The sequence below is a fragment of the Populus nigra genome, chromosome 14, assembly GCF_951802175.1.
Source record: "Populus nigra chromosome 14, ddPopNigr1.1, whole genome shotgun sequence".
NCBI classification, from domain to species: Eukaryota; Viridiplantae; Streptophyta; class Magnoliopsida; order Malpighiales; family Salicaceae; genus Populus; species Populus nigra.
The window spans coordinates 2,699,773-2,718,260 of record NC_084865.1 but is presented as its reverse complement, the minus strand read 5'-3'; the positions used below and the strand labels follow the sequence as shown (position 1 = coordinate 2,718,260).

At 35.1% G+C, this 18,488-nt stretch overlaps 4 protein-coding genes across 5 annotated transcripts; 1 reads left to right on the top strand and 3 right to left on the bottom strand.

Annotated features, from left to right (window-relative positions):
* Nucleotides 1–735: 735 nt before the first annotated feature.
* On the bottom strand, nucleotides 736–10,066 carry LOC133673399 (GDP-mannose transporter GONST1-like). 2 transcript variants are annotated; one of them, XM_062094173.1, is made up of 10 exons: nucleotides 9,615–10,066; nucleotides 8,483–8,674; nucleotides 7,219–7,456; nucleotides 6,933–7,072; nucleotides 3,834–3,963; nucleotides 3,454–3,552; nucleotides 2,002–2,156; nucleotides 1,432–1,548; nucleotides 1,255–1,352; nucleotides 736–1,127 (listed from the first exon to the last, which is right to left on the bottom strand). In XM_062094173.1, exons 3-10 carry the CDS (start codon nucleotides 7,435–7,437, stop codon nucleotides 1,069–1,071), a joined length of 1,017 nt encoding a protein of 338 aa, XP_061950157.1. In that variant the 5' UTR covers nucleotides 7,438–7,456; nucleotides 8,483–8,674; nucleotides 9,615–10,066; the 3' UTR covers nucleotides 736–1,068. The 2 variants fall into 2 exon arrangements, with proteins under 2 accessions (XP_061950157.1, XP_061950156.1); XM_062094172.1 differs by having other exon boundaries at nucleotides 8,483–8,641.
* Nucleotides 10,067–12,304: 2,238 nt separating this feature from the next.
* Nucleotides 12,305–12,703, bottom strand: LOC133673294 (uncharacterized mitochondrial protein AtMg00240-like). The gene has a single exon (XM_062094036.1). The coding sequence runs from the start codon at nucleotides 12,701–12,703 to the stop codon at nucleotides 12,305–12,307; it is 399 nt and encodes a 132-aa protein (XP_061950020.1).
* Nucleotides 12,704–13,605: 902 nt separating this feature from the next.
* LOC133672785 (NAD(P)H-quinone oxidoreductase subunit O, chloroplastic) lies at nucleotides 13,606–16,283 on the top strand. The gene is made up of 6 exons (XM_062093313.1): nucleotides 13,606–13,931; nucleotides 14,024–14,079; nucleotides 14,748–14,813; nucleotides 14,933–14,974; nucleotides 15,456–15,515; nucleotides 16,067–16,283. Exons 1-6 carry the CDS (start codon nucleotides 13,712–13,714, stop codon nucleotides 16,094–16,096), a joined length of 474 nt encoding a protein of 157 aa, XP_061949297.1. The 5' UTR covers nucleotides 13,606–13,711; the 3' UTR covers nucleotides 16,097–16,283.
* A 1,073-nt stretch (nucleotides 16,284–17,356) lies between these two features.
* LOC133673293 (uncharacterized) lies at nucleotides 17,357–17,788 on the bottom strand. Its single transcript, XM_062094035.1, has one exon. It carries the CDS (start codon nucleotides 17,786–17,788, stop codon nucleotides 17,357–17,359), a length of 432 nt encoding a protein of 143 aa, XP_061950019.1.
* Nucleotides 17,789–18,488: the final 700 nt, after the last annotated feature.

The window sequence follows — 18,488 nt, the reverse complement described above, 5'->3', positions numbered from 1 at the left end:
CACTATCTAAACTAGAGGGATCAAGTAACTGTAATACTTGCGTGCTCATTTAAATGTAACTTAGTATCCGAGTGAATTTTATACTAGATGAGTTTTGTTATTTAGATTTATTATTCAAATAGAGCTCTAAAATTCATAACCCAAATAAAATCCTAGAATCTGCAACCCATTTTCAGTGGTCAACCTAAACATTAAATTCATATGCTGTCACTAACAATGGGTAACTGATATAACAAGATGAACGTGTCTTAGTTTGAATACTCCAAATAATATCAACTTTAATTTTAAATACATGTCACTCAATTCAATCAGATATAAATCTAGAAAATTTTTTAAGAGATATAAACTAGTAATTAGAAACTCATTATTTCAATATCATTGTTAATATTGACAAATAGTACTATCATAATAGCATAATATTCTAATACTACAAAATATTTTGACAAACCACGTAACAAACATCAAGTCTAATTTATTAATATCATAAATTAATTAAAGGTACATAATTTCAACAAAAAATTATTTGACAAAACTTTGCATAAATAACGTAATTCACCAACTCAGTTGATATACTTCATACCTAATTAACATAATTTATAACTAATTCTATGTAAATCCTTTCTTTTTGCATTTTTTTGTTTGCATTATTTTTTATTTAAATTTTGATTAGCACCCTCCATAGTATTTTTTGGATTGTTGATCGTTGGATTAAAAAAGAAATCAAAATACAGGAAATTAGGCAGCAGACAAGTTCTTCAAAATTTTTTCATCAACTTACATGGACCTTATTTTTTTTTAAAAAAAAAAAAAAAAAAAACCCTGGAACATACACTACAAGCAGATAAAAGAATCTCTAACAAAAAAGCAAATACCCGGGCCAGAGGAAGCCCGGAAAACTACAGATGGAGGCTTCTGAAATACAACAAAAAAGATGTGCTGCAATGTTTTCTTCATCAAGGGAACTACTCGACCAGTTCCCCAGTCTATGATGTGTGCAAGAGATCAGATGTGATTCACTCAATTGCATGTCTCAATCATGTGTACAACAGTTACTACAAGGAGGGAGAGTCAGCTCTGAGATCTCTCGCGCATTTTGGCTCTAGCAAAAAATACTCCTGCCAGAAGACCTGCAAAAGTAATTATCTTTGTTAGTTCATGTTCTTCAAGAATGCCCGCACATATACGCCTTCTGTAGGTGTGTCGTGTGTGCATGCTCGAATGCTTGTGCATTTCTGCTAAACGAAGAAATGTTACCAAATAAAATGCTTGCTGAGTTTTGCAAACTGGTGGGCACGTGGAACAAGAGGATGCCAGCAACAGACAGGGGAATCTTGTTCAGCGACCCCACAAGACTGCAAATTGAAAATCATGGATGAGAAGTGCCTAGAATACATCTTTCAATAATTGACTATCTTTTATTTTAATCCTGACCTGTATGTGGTAGCCCCTGTTTGATGAAGAAACCACATAGAAGTGAAGCTGATTGCCAGACCCAAAAATCCACTAAGAGTCGCAACAAACCAAAAGGTAGGCAACCTCAAAAGTGGTCTGCGAAAGGATTTAGGACATTTAAGCGGACATACTTTCTATAATCCATTGAAAGAATATACAGATTCAATTGAACAAAAATTTTAATGTTTAACCAAGTTTGAGAGAAAAAAATTGCTGTAAAGTCGATACGTGGTATCTTCAAGTTGACAAAAAGTTGAATGCAAGTTCTCGAAAAGCAATCTTATATAGCAATTATGACAAGACGGCCAGAAAACAGAAAACAGAAACAATAAACAAACCAATGAACTTATCAAATAAGCATGGGAAGCAGGGAAGAAAGTGATCTCAGGGTGATTCAAAGTTGAAATAGCTAAGTAAGCCCTATGAACATCCTGATCATGAAGAGACTAAACATTCATATTCATTGTCAGTGTATAAAGTGGACGGGGTACCATTCACAAACATAAAACCAGCAGTAAGGGGAAATGGAAATGGAGAAGAGAAGCTCACGTTCTGGACAGATAATCAACTTCATTGAAAACAAAAATAAGAATAAGCCCCAGAGGCAAAGAAAGGGTATTGTTTAGCATAACCATTGAAAACTCATTCAAGTTTCCAGATTTCGTGACATGCTTAGCTGTATCCATGACCCTGCGTAGAGTCAACTGCAGAAACAAAATAGAAGAAATAGAAAATCTATCAGCTGCAGTTTAGAATTAAAATGAAACACAGCATGTTAACTGAGACAGCTGTTGAAACATAAACATATTAAATGCATAAACCAACTTTTTTCTAAGAATCAAATTTCCCAAATGAAAAATACAAGAACTACGCGTATCTACAGTCATCTTTTCAAGCTTGCAACTAACAAGTCAATTTCTATCAGCCTAAGTCTTGATGGTTATAGGTAGGAAGTTTTAACTACCAGACTGCAACCTTACGTATTTAGTCATAAAATATGCATGGTGTGTAATATAGCAAGTAATGAGATCAATACGCTTTATGTATATTACTATCAAGAGAAGAGAGAATTGAATTTGGTTACTCTCTTATTGATTATTTCTTTATCAAATACTCTGTTTCATTCGCGTCTCTAGAAATACTAGCATTTCCAAAACAAGTCACTCTTATTCAAGCTCAAAGAAAATATAGAGCATCCATACCCATCATTTATATTCATTACATTGCAACTTTCCAACGAAACTTACCTGCGTTTTGCATTTAGGAGTTATATAACATGGGAGTAAACTGAGCACTACAAATGGAATTCAGATCCAAGGTCAAAAAGACTTGCAGATAAAACTTTCTGCCACTTCCATCAACAAGAAGGTTTGTACTCGCATGCGAAAAGGGAGAAAAAATAGTCAAAAAACTTGTCCACCCCAAATCGTCCTCAGCTTTCCATTGAAAGCTGGTAGACGCTTGAAATATTTGGCCCCTAAGATTCATAAATCCAGAACAGCAATTTATGTGAACCCTTGCCAAAACTAATTATTTAAACCCATTTTCTCTAGAATAAAAGGTGAATCTAGAAACAATTTAATGCACTGAATTCCTTTCCTACTCCTAACCACCCTAAATCCTTAAGACAAGATTTAAAACCTTAAATTTACTCTTAGACATGATTAACTGGCCTCCAAGGATGCCTTTTTTGAAGCTTGGTTGTTCATAATAGCACTTGGGATTTGTTTCTCAAGCACAAGCACCTCAAGTGGTCAACCATGACAATTTGATTATTTAGAATGATCATACCAATTGTTGTGAATGTCTAAGTTTCAAGATTGCACAAATTGGCAAAGCTACATATGATTTCATGCAAGAGAATGGGCAGTTGAGTGTGCAAAATGAAATTTGAGTATTTAAAAGCAAATAATATTTAACAAAACAATTTTAACAAATTAACACACAAAAAAAATGAAAACAAATGTACAAAAAGCAAAACCTATAATTCATGTACTCTACCGAATAAGATGCTGTTAGGAAACAGTTTATGATCTGCCACGCATAGCCAACAGCATGGAAAGAAAGATCAGTAATCCCACCAGAAATGGCCGATATAATCTGCACAAGGCAAAAAAAAAACCTTTTTTTAAACTTGTCAGCACAATAACATGAGACCAATGGTTCTTTTAAAGTCAGCATTCCGCTACCAATCCAAATGTGATAGCTTGTTCCCATTTTGGTGGTATACAATAATAGGAGTAGTTTAATACAGGAAGATGCTATTGATGAAACCAAGTCAATACCAAAGCTACATTACCTAGCTAACTGTATTATTCTAGGTGCGATGTAATACTTCTTAAACTAAATTCCAACACCATTACTGTAACAAATGAACATACCATTAAGAACAGAGCAGCCCATACTCTACTGTCATGGTCCTTCTGGAATAAATACATTTCACCAACCGCAGTTATGACATTAGTAACATTCTTCAGGATTGTGACCATGGCAACATTGATGTATTTCAAACTGCAGAAAGCACGAAACAGCAAGAATTAATGTAATCAGTAATGTAAACATAGCTGCTAATTATAATTTAAAAATTCAAACACCTAAACACAAGTAATACAAAAATTGAGATCTCATGATTGGCAGCACTCTCACAAGAGTAGAAAGCAAGGGGGTGGGGGAGCATGTAGTGTCTTAATAACTATGGAAACCTAAAATTTCTTGGTTTCTAGAAGGTTACATCACATGCACGCAACTGTGAGTTTGAATCCAGGTTATTGTATATGTACCACTGAATCTAGATGCCAGATTCATTAAATATTGTGACAGGTGTCCAAATTGTTCCCTCCAGACACTAGAAAAGTACACTCTTGAATTTCCCCTCGAGATAAATTATTTTCTACTGTTTTCTGGTGTCTGCATTAAAAATATAGATTTTCATAGTTTAGATTGTAGGGGGGCTGAAACCAAAACACTCAAAGTACAAGTGCCATTCAAGAAATCAGATACTTAACTGACAATGAAATGCAAGTATAGAGAGAAAGAAGTATATCACATTCTGTAACAAGCATGCAACCAAAGGAAACGCCACAATTAACTACTTTCAAATACAGAACCAGCATGCAATTATAGAATCCCAGATCTGTCACACACATCTCCTAATTACTATGATAACTCATCTTAGTTAATGTCCTTTGTCATATTTACTTTAGAATTGTACTTTTAGTTAGCCAAGTAAACCAACCTCTCTGATTGCTTCTTATTGTTACCTAATAAATTAAATTTACCAACCAAACATGTATTTATAAGCATACACGGTGCTGTCCATTAAACAAACTTGTATAACATCTTGTTGTCTTATCTTGTTCATTCACCTATATTCAACATCTTTGTACATAGTTGATCTATTTAACAACTACACATTAAAAGTGTCAATACAAGATATGTTACATATGCATTTACATGTGTAATGACCCACACACAAAAACTAACCTATGAAAGATACAATAGCGCTACTTAAGTACACTTCAATCAAGGATTCCAAAGATACTTCAATTGGTGGCCTATCACCCAAGCCCTCTTTCAATTTCACTTCGATTCTCTAAAAATAGTTTATCAACTACTAATGAGATAACCCAGTGAATGTTTAAAGAAATAAGCATGGGAAACTCCTCAAGTTTTCAACATGTAGGCCCAACATCATATTGACATAATATGTGCACAAGTTAACATGTATGACAATTGAATGTCCATATCTTATATCCATATGCTACCTCAATGGTAGCATATGTAGCATATAGGTGGCCACAATTTCATGTAAAGCAAGCTTTCCTCTTTTCACATATCATGTGCAATTATATCAACACAATATTTGGGCTAAAACATATCTTTTACTTTAAAAGAACACATCATAGTTCAATCTTTCACAATCACTCTTATTTAGCAACTATCATATGAAGTTTTCATTCAAACTTAGGTTATTTATGCATATTCTGAAAATTCAGTGAGCATTTAAAGAAATTCTCCATGCATAAAAACATCTAATTCAATAGGATTTATGCATACTTATTAATTTAATCACTCACCTTATGCTTTAACCCTTTTTTCTTTACTTTCTCTCTTTTTTTTCTTTTCTTTTCTTTTCTTTCTTTTCTAACTTCACAATCTATCTTTGGTTTTCTTTCTAACAATTCTATTCATTTAAGCCCTAATACTTCACATTTGTTCTTGGAATAAAAGGTGTGGTAGTGTTAGTTTTTAGGATGGAGTTTTGCCCTCTCTTAGGTTCAAGAAATGGAAGAAAAAGATGTAGTTACTACTGAGAATTTTGACACCTCACAAGCATGACATGCCAAAACTTGTCCTACTTCACCAATATGACTGTAAAATTGTCATACTTCACCAACTTGGTCATTGTCCTACTTCACCTACTTAATCATGTAAATCTATCCTACTTCTAGTTAAGTTGGTAATTGGATTTTGAACCTTCTTTTCTTTAGTTTAACTTTTGTCCACCAATTTTCTCTAATCTTACATTATTCTAAAGAAATCATCAATTATAGTAAATGCAAATTTTGGGGTGTTACAAGATCTCTTTGATTATATATGTAGTGCATTCTAGGATCAAGAAGAAATCATGGGAAAAATCAGCTTCTAAACTAACAGGACTTTGGCCAAAGATTCTAAGCAATCTCCAACATCAATGGGAATTGCTATTTGTTATAAGAGAGAGAGAGAGAAAGACGATGACAATCTGCAGTTTTGGTATTCCATGAGCACACCCAAGTAAAAATCTCAGCCTAAAATTTTGAAAGATACCCATGGAGTTTAAGCATATGATATCTTGGAGATAAGCATATAGTTCTTTCTTTATTCCAATATACCTTTCAGGGAATGTACAATCTGCAGATAGATGAAAGCCATAACCCTGAACCTACACTACGTAACCCCTTTACCACCATCAGAGGTTAAGCAAAAGTTACAGTTAATGAAAGGTGTGAACATATGCAAGAGCCTCTTTACTGTTTATGTTCTTCTTAGTAACATGTTTTACTTCAGTACTTCGTTTCCCAGAAATTTCCATACAAAAAATGTTACATTCATCCACTGAAAATGGATAGTAACCTAGTCATGCTGTATGTTATACCATGCAAAACTTAGAAAGAACTACCTGTAAGCTATATACACTGCAGGTATATGAAATATAAGACAGCAAACCAAAAGGTCAATTTATGAAAATGAAGATTTCTCTCTACTTTATGCAAAAGAATCAGCTTGTATCACGAGCTTGATACTGAGTCTAGTTCTAAGTGAATCTTACTTCAAGTCTTGCCAGATATATTTGCATTCAAATGAGATAGGACGCGGAAAACAAATATATCATAAGATGGTGAGTTAGCAAAGACCACCTAGAAATCTAAATGTTCAAAATTTCTTTTTTATTAAAATGATATACACAGAAAGACCATAAAGCAGAAAAGATGCCATACCTAAACATGCTTGTAACAAGCATCCCGACAAATATAAAATTCACAGGTAACCAGACCTTAATCAATCTCCAAGTTAGTGGTTCTGTTGATATTACACCCAGAAAACTCAACGTTGTCACAATAATCACCGAGATGAAATTCTGCATCCACAGAACAAAGTTTCATGAGCTCTTAGAACTTATAAATATCAGCCTCATTTCAAACTAATGCAGCAGGTGAAAATCCAACAAATATTCAAACACAAAAAAAATGACAGGTTGAATAAAACACAGCTATGAAAAATTACCTGGTAAAGCATCAAAGATATCCCAGCATTAAAATCATAGCTGGAAAGCACATATTTGTTGACCAGTATCATGCTGCAGGAGGAAATGCAATATGCAAGGCCAGATAATAAGGCTTGATTCTGTATTCTAACTACACCTTTAGTACGTATTGGTCTATCTTTATCCTTTTCCAACTTGCCATCTTCCAAATCAATTTCATCATTCTCATGAGACTTCATTGAGAAAGAATAAGATAACCTGTATGAAGATAAGTATTGTTGGCTACACTCAACTAAACAAGAGAAAAGGGGAAAAGAGAAAAGACACGAGCAAATTTATGGCATTTGAGCATTTCACTATAGTGTCAATGAATTATGTTTTCGTGCAAACAGACTGTTGCCGTAAACCTGGATTGTTGTGCATTTTACACCAAAATCCGAATCTGACCTTATTTGGGTCGTATAACAAGGCCAAACCATATCATTATTCTCCCATTTAAAATATTAAGAGGATCTCAGTGCAAGATATAAAGTCTTGTTTATGAGCCTCGGTCATTTAATACAGCAAGAATCATTACACTATATCAATATTGGCCACTTCAACCATTTATTGAGAATATTTAAGAATAAATGTCCGATAGGCCTACTCCATTTCCATTGCAGTTCTTAAGCCAAATAGAACCTCCACTACAACCTCTGCACCTTTCACTACATGATTTGCTAATCTAATTACATTGGCATCATCTTGATTTATAGAACTCCAGTGAAACATCCAATACCCAGAGTTTCTATGACAGTATAGAGAAAGTTTTCAGTTCCTTAATACACATCGCTGTTCCACTTTCCCTTTCCAAAGAAAAATGGAGAGAGGGAGAGAATAAATGGGAAAAAAATCCCACCCCATTCAGAGTTAGCAATAAAAGAAGGCAAATAAAATGTGCCAAGCATTCAAGGCACCTTTTTCATAATTATTTGGAAAATTTCCAAGCTTCAGAGTGCACTCTCAACAAAGGTAACACTCTAGTATTGAACCATGGACTCAGTCTGCATTTAAACAAAGAACAATACAAGACCATCTGCTCTTGATTATCTAGCACATTTAATTAAATCCAGCCCATTCAATGATGCCTAGATAACAACACACACACACACAGAGGAATTATACAGGCAGAAAACTAGCATGAACTCTCATTATCCAAAGTACATTATCTCAACTGATCACTAAACATGCAGTGTCAAGGAATAAATTTGAACAGAAAAAACTAAAATAATCATGGAAGCATACCTGTTAACTACTTCTCTTTTTAATGGACTTGAGGACTGGTCTACCACTCCGTTCAACTCGTGAAGTTTCAGGACTCTTTCCTCACTTTGGTTAACCTTATCTGTATCATCTATCAGACTCCTTTCATAAAGAGAATCAGGAGAATCCAAAGAAATTAACCTTCAACATAGACACAGCATTAATTCCATTTCCCTGAAGTTGGAAACCATAGGTTCATCCAAGGAAAAAAAAAGTTGGAAACCACAGATTAAAAAATGATCAGTACATGATAGGCATTGTAAGAAAGGAACAGAACATTGCAACTCAAAATCATTAAGGAACGATGTTGGTATTGTCTATTGAGATTCTAGAATTCTAGCGTGGAAAGTTCAGTTCTTTATACAATCAGGCTCAGCAACTCAAGGGAGGTTAGAAGGAATATAAAAATTAAACAAAGAATGAATAGCCCTCCGCAGGTTGTCAACATATTTCTAGCCTCCCATTGAACCTTTTGCTAAATCTAATTTCTTCTCTTCAGAAAAGGGGGGAGCAAAAAGAAATGAATTGTCTCAGTTGTGCAAAATGCACCAGTCCATAAAAAGTTAACAGTTAAAATCAAGTAAGCTACATCACAACAAAAGCCTTGAAACAATTGAGTTTCTGCTGTATTCACATATCACCATCAACATTGACAACATAACTCTAGAAAGCACTGCATGATCAGCTACTGCACAACAGGATCCAGTATACATGAAAAATAGCCTAGTTTAGCACTTGTGATTTCAATTGTCAGATTCAAGTTAGAATACTCAACCTCTAATTTTGCCATACTTCAAGCTACCTACTTGAACTTAATCCTCTAGTTATGTACAGGGAGGGCAGGAAAAAAGAACGAAAACTTTCAAGATTGTTAAGAGCCAATATAGGTGTGCCAATCAATATATTCTAACATCATGCATTTCCCATCAGTTTCTGGGCAAACAAACTAAACTTAAAACAAAACTATAGCCTCAAATGCAAAAAAAAAAAATGGATGAGAAAATGATCAGAGTAACTCTTCATTATCCACCATTACTCTTTTTATCCAAATTAAAAGAACTATCAAAACAAAATGCAATAATAAACCCAAAAAGAAGGGAAGTAAAGGGATCACCTTGTACCCATTAAAGCTAGAACTTTAGCAGCTCCATAAAATCCTCAAAGAAACAAACTTTTGAATCAGAAAACACCCGTTAAAGCCTAAAAGCATCAACTTTTGTCCAAAAGCAATAAAATTTGTGAAATTGAGAAGCAAATCTAGAGGACCCTTTAGAGATTAGAACTAGAAAAGGCAAGGAAACGGGTTCTTCAAACTGAAAAGAGAATTTGAAAAGCTGAAGATACACGCACGAGTTTTCCAAAGATGGATGGTAAGAGCAGACCCAAAAACAAAGGTTCTTCTTATATGCTAGATTTCAGGATGGAGACCTTCTCATGTTTTTCCTTTTTTTCTCATTTTTTTATTCCCTCTATGTCGTCTGTTAAGTAACATGTTGCGTTTCAGTTTTTTGATTTGAAAAAGTTGGTGTGCTAGCTGCTAACATGGGTTGTCCTTTCTGGCGCATTATAGCAATTGTTAGGGCATTATCCAAAAACAAAATGAGAGATGGTGGTGGTCCTGAACTCCTGGTAGAGTCTCAAACTGCCGTCTAGATGTTGCCATGCCCGGATAACTAATACCTCGGTTAAATGTCGCGAAAGCTTTGACTTTTGATAATTTAAAAAACAAAAATATGTAATCGCAATATATAATATTTGTTTTGCAATTATTGCCATGTCTAATTTCAGACATTGATATGGTTCCTATGTGAATTTACTCTTTAGTCTACTTGGATCAATGACATTTTTGCTAATTTTGTTCACTTCAACCTTCACCTCCTTCGTCGCTGGTTTAAGAATGATGGAAATTGTCTTTTAAATTGTTTTAATAATTTTAAAAAAAAATAACTTGAAAATTAAAAAATTAAAAAATTTTAATAATATAATTAGACCACGATATTAAACATCCCCTGAAAATTGTTTTGTATAAATAAAAGACAAATTTCCATAAAGATAGGTAAAATTAGCATCTCTGCTCTCGTAATAGTGGCTGAAAAAAAATATCAACAAATCCTAGTATTTTATGTTGATTTTCAACGAACATTTCATACAAGGACCCCAGTTAGATATATTTCCATCTTCATTGTGGAGTGGACTAGCAATGGCCAAACTTTTCCAAAAGGACCATTTTAATAGTGGTGCATGAATGGGTGGATGGGTCATATGTTTGTAAATTAGAATGTACTTTTCTCGAGAATCCAAGATTGGGGGATTCTTCATTCTTGGTGGGCATCACCACTGTGTTGTTAGGATCGATGCTACTCTGTTTTGCTGACTCGTCCAAGTTCCACCATGCTCAATGGGGAAGCATTTTAGCATGAATAGGTTAAAGAAACAAGAAAGTCTCAACACGAGTTTGGCTCTTAGCTTATTCATATAATCTAGACTGTAAGGAATAATCTTCATCTCTAGTGGAGGCATAGCTATTTTTTGAAAGAATCCACCTCCCCTCCCCTCGTACACTATCCAGGCACCATTGGTGTCGCACTAACTCACATTTTGCAGGCAGGACTGCACTACAGTTCAGAGCATTTTGACACTATAAGCCGAAGGGCAACTAGTTCCCATTGCAGTCCCGCAAGACATACGGCAATGCAGTGCAGTAATATTCAATCGTGTCTAGACTCACAAGAGAAGGAATATAGGCATGTGGGCTTGATGATTGGAACTTGTTTTAGGATTGCTTGTTACTATGCTTGGTGCTTCATGAGAAACGGGATTAGAGAACTGGGGAAATTGGTATAATCTAGATATGTAGGGTTTGAGATCATAAACAAGATAACTATGAGGAACCAAAGGAATTCAAAGAAATATCCTTAAGAATTAATTTGGTTGATGGAAGATGATTTTCTTGCTTTGACTGCTTGACAACCTTCCCATTTTCCATGCATAAAGCACCATCTGCAAATTCAAGTTCTTCCAATCGATGGGTCTCCTCAGAGGCATTTAAGGAGTTCTTAAAGCCTTTGACCAAGCCAACCTAGCATGAAGGTCATTTAGCTGCTTTCTCCAGAAAAGACATGTACTAGAAGATGCGAAAGAAAATATTTGATGTCATACACACATTCAACTACTAAGCTTAAACATCACCTACACATGCATACACCCACCCACCCACCCACCCACACACACACACAGATGCGGTTTCTTTCAGAGTTGATTAAGTGTTGTTTGAGAAAAATGGTGTTGATAAGTGAATCAAAAGATGGTTTTTTATTGATGTTATTACATCTCTGCAACACTAGAATTATATACAATGAATAAAACTCTGTTAGGTAATCTGATATGCTAATGTACAATGATAGAATATTTCCCTTGATCTTCTGCAGAATGTTAGCACAACATATCTTGCCTTATTGGTGATAGATTTTGCTTCCTTTAGCATTCCCCCTCAGGTTGGCATATAAATGTCAAGAATTCCCAACTTCCCTATATGATAATGGAAGTCAGCTTGCCCCAAAGGTTTTGTAAATATATCTGCAACTTGTTTCCCTGTTTGTACATATGTTGTTTCAATTTCCCCATTTTGAATGCGATCATGAACTGTGTAATAGTCTAACTCAATGTGCTTAGTTCACTTGTAATTGACTGGGTTTGCTGCAATGTGCAAGGCTGCTTGGTTGTCACAAAACAACTTTGTTGGCCTGTGATGATCAACACCCAAATCTTTCAGCAAGTATCTCAGCCAAGTGAGCTCACAAGCACTCAGCTTCTGTTGAAGATCTTGATATCGTTGATTGCTTCTTGCTTTTTCCAGGACACAAGTGCTTTGCCAAGAAATATGTAGTATCCAGTGACTGATCGTCTCTTTGTTGGGCATCCAGCCCAATCTGCATCACAATACCCGACTAAGTTCAACTGTCTATGTGAAGGGAAGAATAGTCCTTGACGGGGAGCTCCTTTCAGGTATCGCAGAAGACGGTGTGCAGCATCAAGGTGCGGTCTTCTAGGTTGCTGCTTGAACTGACTAAGTGTGGAGACAGAGTACATGGTGTCTGGTCTGGTGATGATGAGGTAAATTAGTTTGCCCACTAACCTGCGACATTGAGCTGGATCCTTGAGGAGTTCACCATCCGAGGGAGTTAGTTTTAGATTTTGCTCCATTGGAAATTTGACAGGCTTAGCTCCAAGTAGACCAGTTTCTTTTGCTGATTAATAGCAATACTAGCCTTGGATCGAGCAACCTCTACACCAAGAAAACACTTAAATGGTCCAAGATCTTTGATCTTAAAACAACTGCTCAGAAACCTCTTAAGATCCTTGATAGCTTCTTCATTATTTCCTATGATAACCATGTAATCAACAGAGTAATATGGCAGTAAAAGAATTATCTTGAACCTTAGTGAAGAGTGAGTAATCTGCCCTGGATTGCTTGAAGCCAATCAACATAGAGTAATATGGCAGTAAAAGAGTGGAGGAACGACTGAAATTGTTTGCTAAGTGGGGGTTCTGCCTCGTCTGAAGAAAATATAGCCCATTATATTGCTTGCCGAGGCCACTCGTCCTCCTCGTAACCATGTCATGTAGAACTACTTATCACCCTTGCAATAAAACCACCACCATCATCCATCATAGACGAATTTAGAACAAAACCTACAAAATAATTCATACCAATTAGGGAGTTACTTTCTAAACTCATTCAATGCCCGCTACGAAATAATTCATAAAAAATCTCATTTCAGTCCTTATATTTTTTATAAAAATTGTTTTGGTCCTTAAAATTAATATTTTTTCAATTTAACCCTCTATTTATAAGTATTTGATCCTCAAAGCTCTTAGAAAAAATTACTTCATATGTTATAAAGTTTGTGCAATTAGATCCATACATGTTATTTTTTAAAGAATAATATTAGCCGTGTATAAAATGGATATCCATAATAAAAAACTATATATATATATATATATATATAATTAATTTTTATTGGGCGGGTAAAACGAGGACCCGCTTGATATCTGCGCACTCCCATCCTTATTCCTACGTGATCTTTAATATTTGGCCGTTAAAAATAAAAAAAAAGGGGACAGCATCTCTTATCCAATCTCTCTTAACATTTGCCTTCTTTTAAAACTGAAACAAAACTCTGTTTTTGTCTCTGTCCCTTTCTATCTGCTATGGCTACTTTCTCTGCAACTCTACTAAAAAGCTCCTTTCCTTGCTTCTCTCTATTGCCACAAACTTTAAGAAGAAACCATCTTCATATTCCATCCATTAGAGCTGTAAAATCCACTGAGCCAGAAAAAGAAAAGGCTACCAAAACTGAAGAACCCTCCACTAATGCACAACCTTCAACTTCAACCGCTGCTCCTAAGTCCAAGAAACCCATTTATTCAAGTGGGTTCTTAAGTTCCACTCTGAAAAAGATCAGACAGTTTTAAGAATAGAGAAAAGATTCTTATCCACTTTTTTTTTTTTTTTTGTGGCAGTGAAGAAAGGACAGATTGTGAGAGTGGATAAAGAGAAGTACCTCAATAGCGTAAATGTAAGTTTTGGTTTCATATTTTTCTTCTTTTCTTGTCTTGGATCGTTTTGTTTCCTTAAGGTTTTTAAATTACTATGTTCTTGGAGATTAGATACAGAAATCACTACTACTCTGAAGAGATTTTCTTCTTCTTTTTTGGCTTTCTTTGGGCTGAACAGAGTTATCTTTTCAAGGTTTTCAGAAATGTGATGCGGACAAAGTTTTGTCTCCATTTACCATGACTTCTCCGTTATATTCTTATAACATTTTGGACATCTTAATTGTGGGTAATTATCAACGAAATATTGGTTTAGCTGTTGATTAGGCGATTCACATTCTTTGGATAACCAAGATCATAATTCTCTCAAAAATCAGTAAGTGCTTCAAAGAAGCACAAGTTATAGGCAGCTGTTAACGTCTATAACCATGCTTTTGGGACTAAAAGAAATGCGAGTTTAGTAATTTCAGGGAAACTAGGAATGGTTTTACACTCAGAGGTAGGCGTGAAACCTGCATAAAGATTCATATGGGCTTGTATTCATCTTGAACACCAAATGAAAAGTTATGGGTACTTGTACTTCTATTTGCATCCTTCTCTTTCCCTCTTGTCTGAACCCTTTCACTTCTTTCACTTGGCATTAGTGTTCTGAAAATGCTTGAAAAATATCTTTTTTTTTCCTCTGTTGCAGTATCTATCTGTTGGGCATCCACCTTATTACAAGGGCTTGGACTACATTTATGAAGACCGTGGTGAGGTGATTTTTCTGTCCTTCCTATCAACGAAAAGATATCATGCAAGATTGAAATTTGGATTAACAGTGGATGATCATGCTCCAATTCTACATTTCTGACTCACTGTACGTTTCTCTTTTAGGTCTTGGATTTACGGATATTTGAGACTGGAGAGTATGCTCTTGTAAGTACTTTTCTTTATTTAATGCCTATTATTCTTCTAGTCATTAGATGATCTTAATTCACATGTAAAAACTAAAAATGTCATTAGTCTTTCTCCGCTGAAGATACAAGAAAGGTCACATTGTAGGCCAAGTTTCAGCCATAATTGGCATGCATTGTTTCTATTAGTTTTTGCTTTCTAGAATGAAAAATATGAAAAATCATTTGAATGTGACCTTTATAAGCAACAGTTCCATTATTCTTATTGGAGGTTCAGTTGTTTAGATTTATTGTTCCAGTTGTTTCAATCCTATATATCTATGTTTTTTTTTCCTGTTCGATATAAGAAATAAAACATATACCTGCAGATGTATGGCTGAAACAATATTCTGCAGTTTTTACAAACTGGAAAAGTTCTGAACCAAGATGCTAGAATGATGCGTGTGAATTTGGATTGAGCCTCCAATGGAAATTTTAACAACAAAACTCAATTCTTCTTACAGGTTTCATGGGTTGGAGTCCCCACTGCTCCGGCTTGGCTTCCAACAGACATGCTTATCAAGGTATTCTTAAACTTGGCTAGTCTGAAATTAGTTGGTGGTGGTTCTTGAACTTGTTAATTGGTCTTGGATTGGCATCTACCTCAATCCAAGCTCAAAAATCTAACTGCATCATTGTGATTAATTTGGTTGAGCTGACTTTTATTTAGAAGCCTTTCTGAGCAACCTCGTCAGCATAGTCTGATATTAGTTTCACGTCAGAATCTGGCATCCACATCACCAACCGTCCCATGAAAAAGCTTAAGCCCTGCTTAGATCATTTTCATTGTTTAGCTTCGTGACCCCATTCCCCTTTCTAAGGAGTTCCACTCTTAAGTTTTGTGCTGCTGCTAAGAGTATACAGTGCGCATCCTTCAAATGTTGAGACATAATCTCAGTTCAATCCTTTTGACTACGAACCCTTTTAACAGCAGAATTTGTTTACCACGAGCGCCTTCCCCAGTTTGATTCCCTATCCATCTTCTAGAAGATTGTGACATGATTTCCGAAGCTGCATATCCCGGAGTTATTTAGATTATCATAATTAACTAATCAACTCTCCTTTTTGCTTGCAGTCCGAGAAGCTGAATTACGAGAGATTGTGAGACCTAGGCTACTGAAGCAGAATCCCATCTTCTTTTAAGATGCATGGAAATGGATTCCTGCGGATCACTATACCTTGCTCACCACCATCAAAAACTTCTATTGTATGTTTCCAAATCAAGGCCATTAGTTTAACTAGCTTACATCATTCATTTGATAATAAATATTGCAATGGTTTATTTATTCTAAGCAAGCTGTGGACACATTATCTTAGTTCTTTGACATTAGAAACAAAGACTGCATATCCTTCGATAAGCTCTTTTTTTCTTAACTACAAATACAAAAGAGTGTAATGAAAACAAAAAAGCTGGGGAGAGTGCCTGTGGATAAGAGACGAGTATTAGTTCTCATGCACATCTGATGCGTATTGCAAACATGTTTATAGACAAAATAGATAAGACCAAGTCTGAAAAGAAATTCGTGAAGAAACTCGAACATATTAGATGATCAGATTATTAGATCGAGCTCAAATTTGATCAGAAGATTCAACCGCGTTCCTATAAAACTCACTTCGTTGGATCTTTCAAAATTAGGTTTAAAAATTATTGTTTTTTCTATTTTAGTTATTTTTTTTAGTTAATTTTAGATTTTAATTATTTTTTTCTACTTTACTTTGTATTCTTAATTAGTTCGGTCGATTTTTAAAATTTCTAAATAAATAGTTGAAGTAATTATTTTATTATTATGTAGATTTTTTATAAAATATCAGAGATTTTTTTATTCCTCCATGGTGTTAGAGCTGTAACTTCAAGAACTAAGAACCCTAACTTTTATATCAATGTATGCCGCAGCTCACGTCAACAATCTAATAAAAGCCTCTCTCTTTCCTCCGTGGAATTTTTAGAATTCCTACACCTATATATTTGACAAAAGAGAGAACAAATACCACTAAAATTGAAGTTCTATTTAGAACTAAATTGTTACTCTTAAGCACGTAAAATTTTCCATCTAAAATCTAAAACATGATGAATAATTCAATCCCGCCGCATCCTATATATAAAAGCATCTAAAAGTAAAATTGAAAAAGAAAAGCTACTTACTACTCAAGATCAGAATTCACAAGACCCACAATCATAATACTAAGAACAGCTATAGTACCCATCAGAATTCACAAGGTATATGATGGACCGCAAGTGTCTAGTCTGCAACCACCGAACAATGCAATATCTTCTGGGTGCAGTTTATCGCTGACCCTGAACCACTGGAAAAAGCTCTTTCTAATTCATCAATATACGACTTGGTGGCCAGGGATCGGTGTACCTTCAGTTGTCCATTGACTTCCCCTCAGCTTTTGCAACGTCCTTTTCTTCATTATTAACAGCACTCTGATCAGGTCGGAATATAACTTTCACTATTCTGACAGACATGAAGGCACCACAATATGTATCCATGCCATTAGCTTTTGATGCAATTTTGTCCAGTATCTTTGATTGTTCGATTTCAGGGATGTCCATCTCTGTCAAGATGTCTTTGAAATCTTGAATGTGATCAAACAGTGAATCGCTAACTGGAATCCGAGCAAGTTTTCTGATTATTATCGGCTCTCTTGCTCTTCTGAATACCCTCTGACCTTCAGTAATGTGTGTGAAGTACTGGAGCTCACCGAGCAAGAAGAGAAGAGGGAACTTCGTAAGTTCCTGCTGAAAGGGTTTCAACTCAACATGAAACTCGTAATGTTCTCTAGGACCTGACATGATTGAGTTCAGAAAAAAAAAAAAAAAAAAACCAGATGGCAGGGTTTGTGAAAAAGAAAAACTAGCTAGAAACAGAGGATGAGATTGTTACTGTAGAAGACTTACTATGCATACGTATATATACTAAACAGTCGGTTTAAGTTGTCCTGTGTAAAAAAGGACTACAGATTTCCTAAATCAAAAGGGATTAATAAGGATGTCGGCAATCAGAAATTGTTCGGTGCTTTCGTGAACAGGAAAGTAAGCTAAGACACAGCAATGAGAAACGAAAAGGTGAGCTGAATTGTATAAACTAGAACTGATTACCAACCAATTGAAGAGAAAAATAAAATAAAAATTCTGCGCTTCATGTTGAACTCATGATATTTTATCCGAAGTGATGATATTCATTCAGATCATCATAAATGCACCCCTCTTAGGGTGAGGTTTTTCCATTTATTCTTTTGACTAGCTTCCTCTGATAATTGAAGGACAACTTTCTGATTAAAAAGAAGAAAGACTAGAAGTTTGATTGAGTATAGTTTCAGCAGATGCAATGATCTCTCCTTGGTGGTTAGATGATATCTAATTCTTTGTTTTTCCCTCTTTCGGGTTGTTGATTTGTCTAAAGGAGCTGCGCAATTTGTATTTTAGGGTAAGCTTGTTGTTTTAGCATAGATAGGTGTTTTCAGCTATACAGCGAGTCAAGTCATATTTCTCC

What these genes read in the sequence shown, in the direction of transcription:
- LOC133673294 (XM_062094036.1), bottom strand. Translation starts at nt 12,703, where the DNA reads ATGGAGCAAAATCTAAAACTAACTCCCTCGGATGGTGAACTCCTCAAG.
- LOC133673399 (XM_062094172.1), bottom strand. An exon ending in TATCTTTGATGCTTTACCAG is followed by an intron (nt 7,073 to 7,218) that starts GTAATTTTTCAT and finishes CTGTGGATGCAG; the next exon opens with AATTTCATCTCGGTGATTAT. An exon ending in ACAGGGGCTACCACATACAG is followed by an intron (nt 1,353 to 1,431) that starts GTCAGGATTAAA and finishes TTCAATTTGCAG; the next exon opens with TCTTGTGGGGTCGCTGAACA.
- LOC133673293 (XM_062094035.1), bottom strand. Translation starts at nt 17,788, where the DNA reads ATGTCAGGTCCTAGAGAACATTACGAGTTTCATGTTGAGTTGAAACCC.
- LOC133672785 (XM_062093313.1), top strand. Translation starts at nt 13,712, where the DNA reads ATGGCTACTTTCTCTGCAACTCTACTAAAAAGCTCCTTTCCTTGCTTC. An exon ending in CAAGAAACCCATTTATTCAA is followed by an intron (nt 13,932 to 14,023) that starts GTGGGTTCTTAA and finishes TTTTTGTGGCAG; the next exon opens with TGAAGAAAGGACAGATTGTG. An exon ending in AGACTGGAGAGTATGCTCTT is followed by an intron (nt 14,975 to 15,455) that starts GTAAGTACTTTT and finishes TTCTTCTTACAG; the next exon opens with GTTTCATGGGTTGGAGTCCC.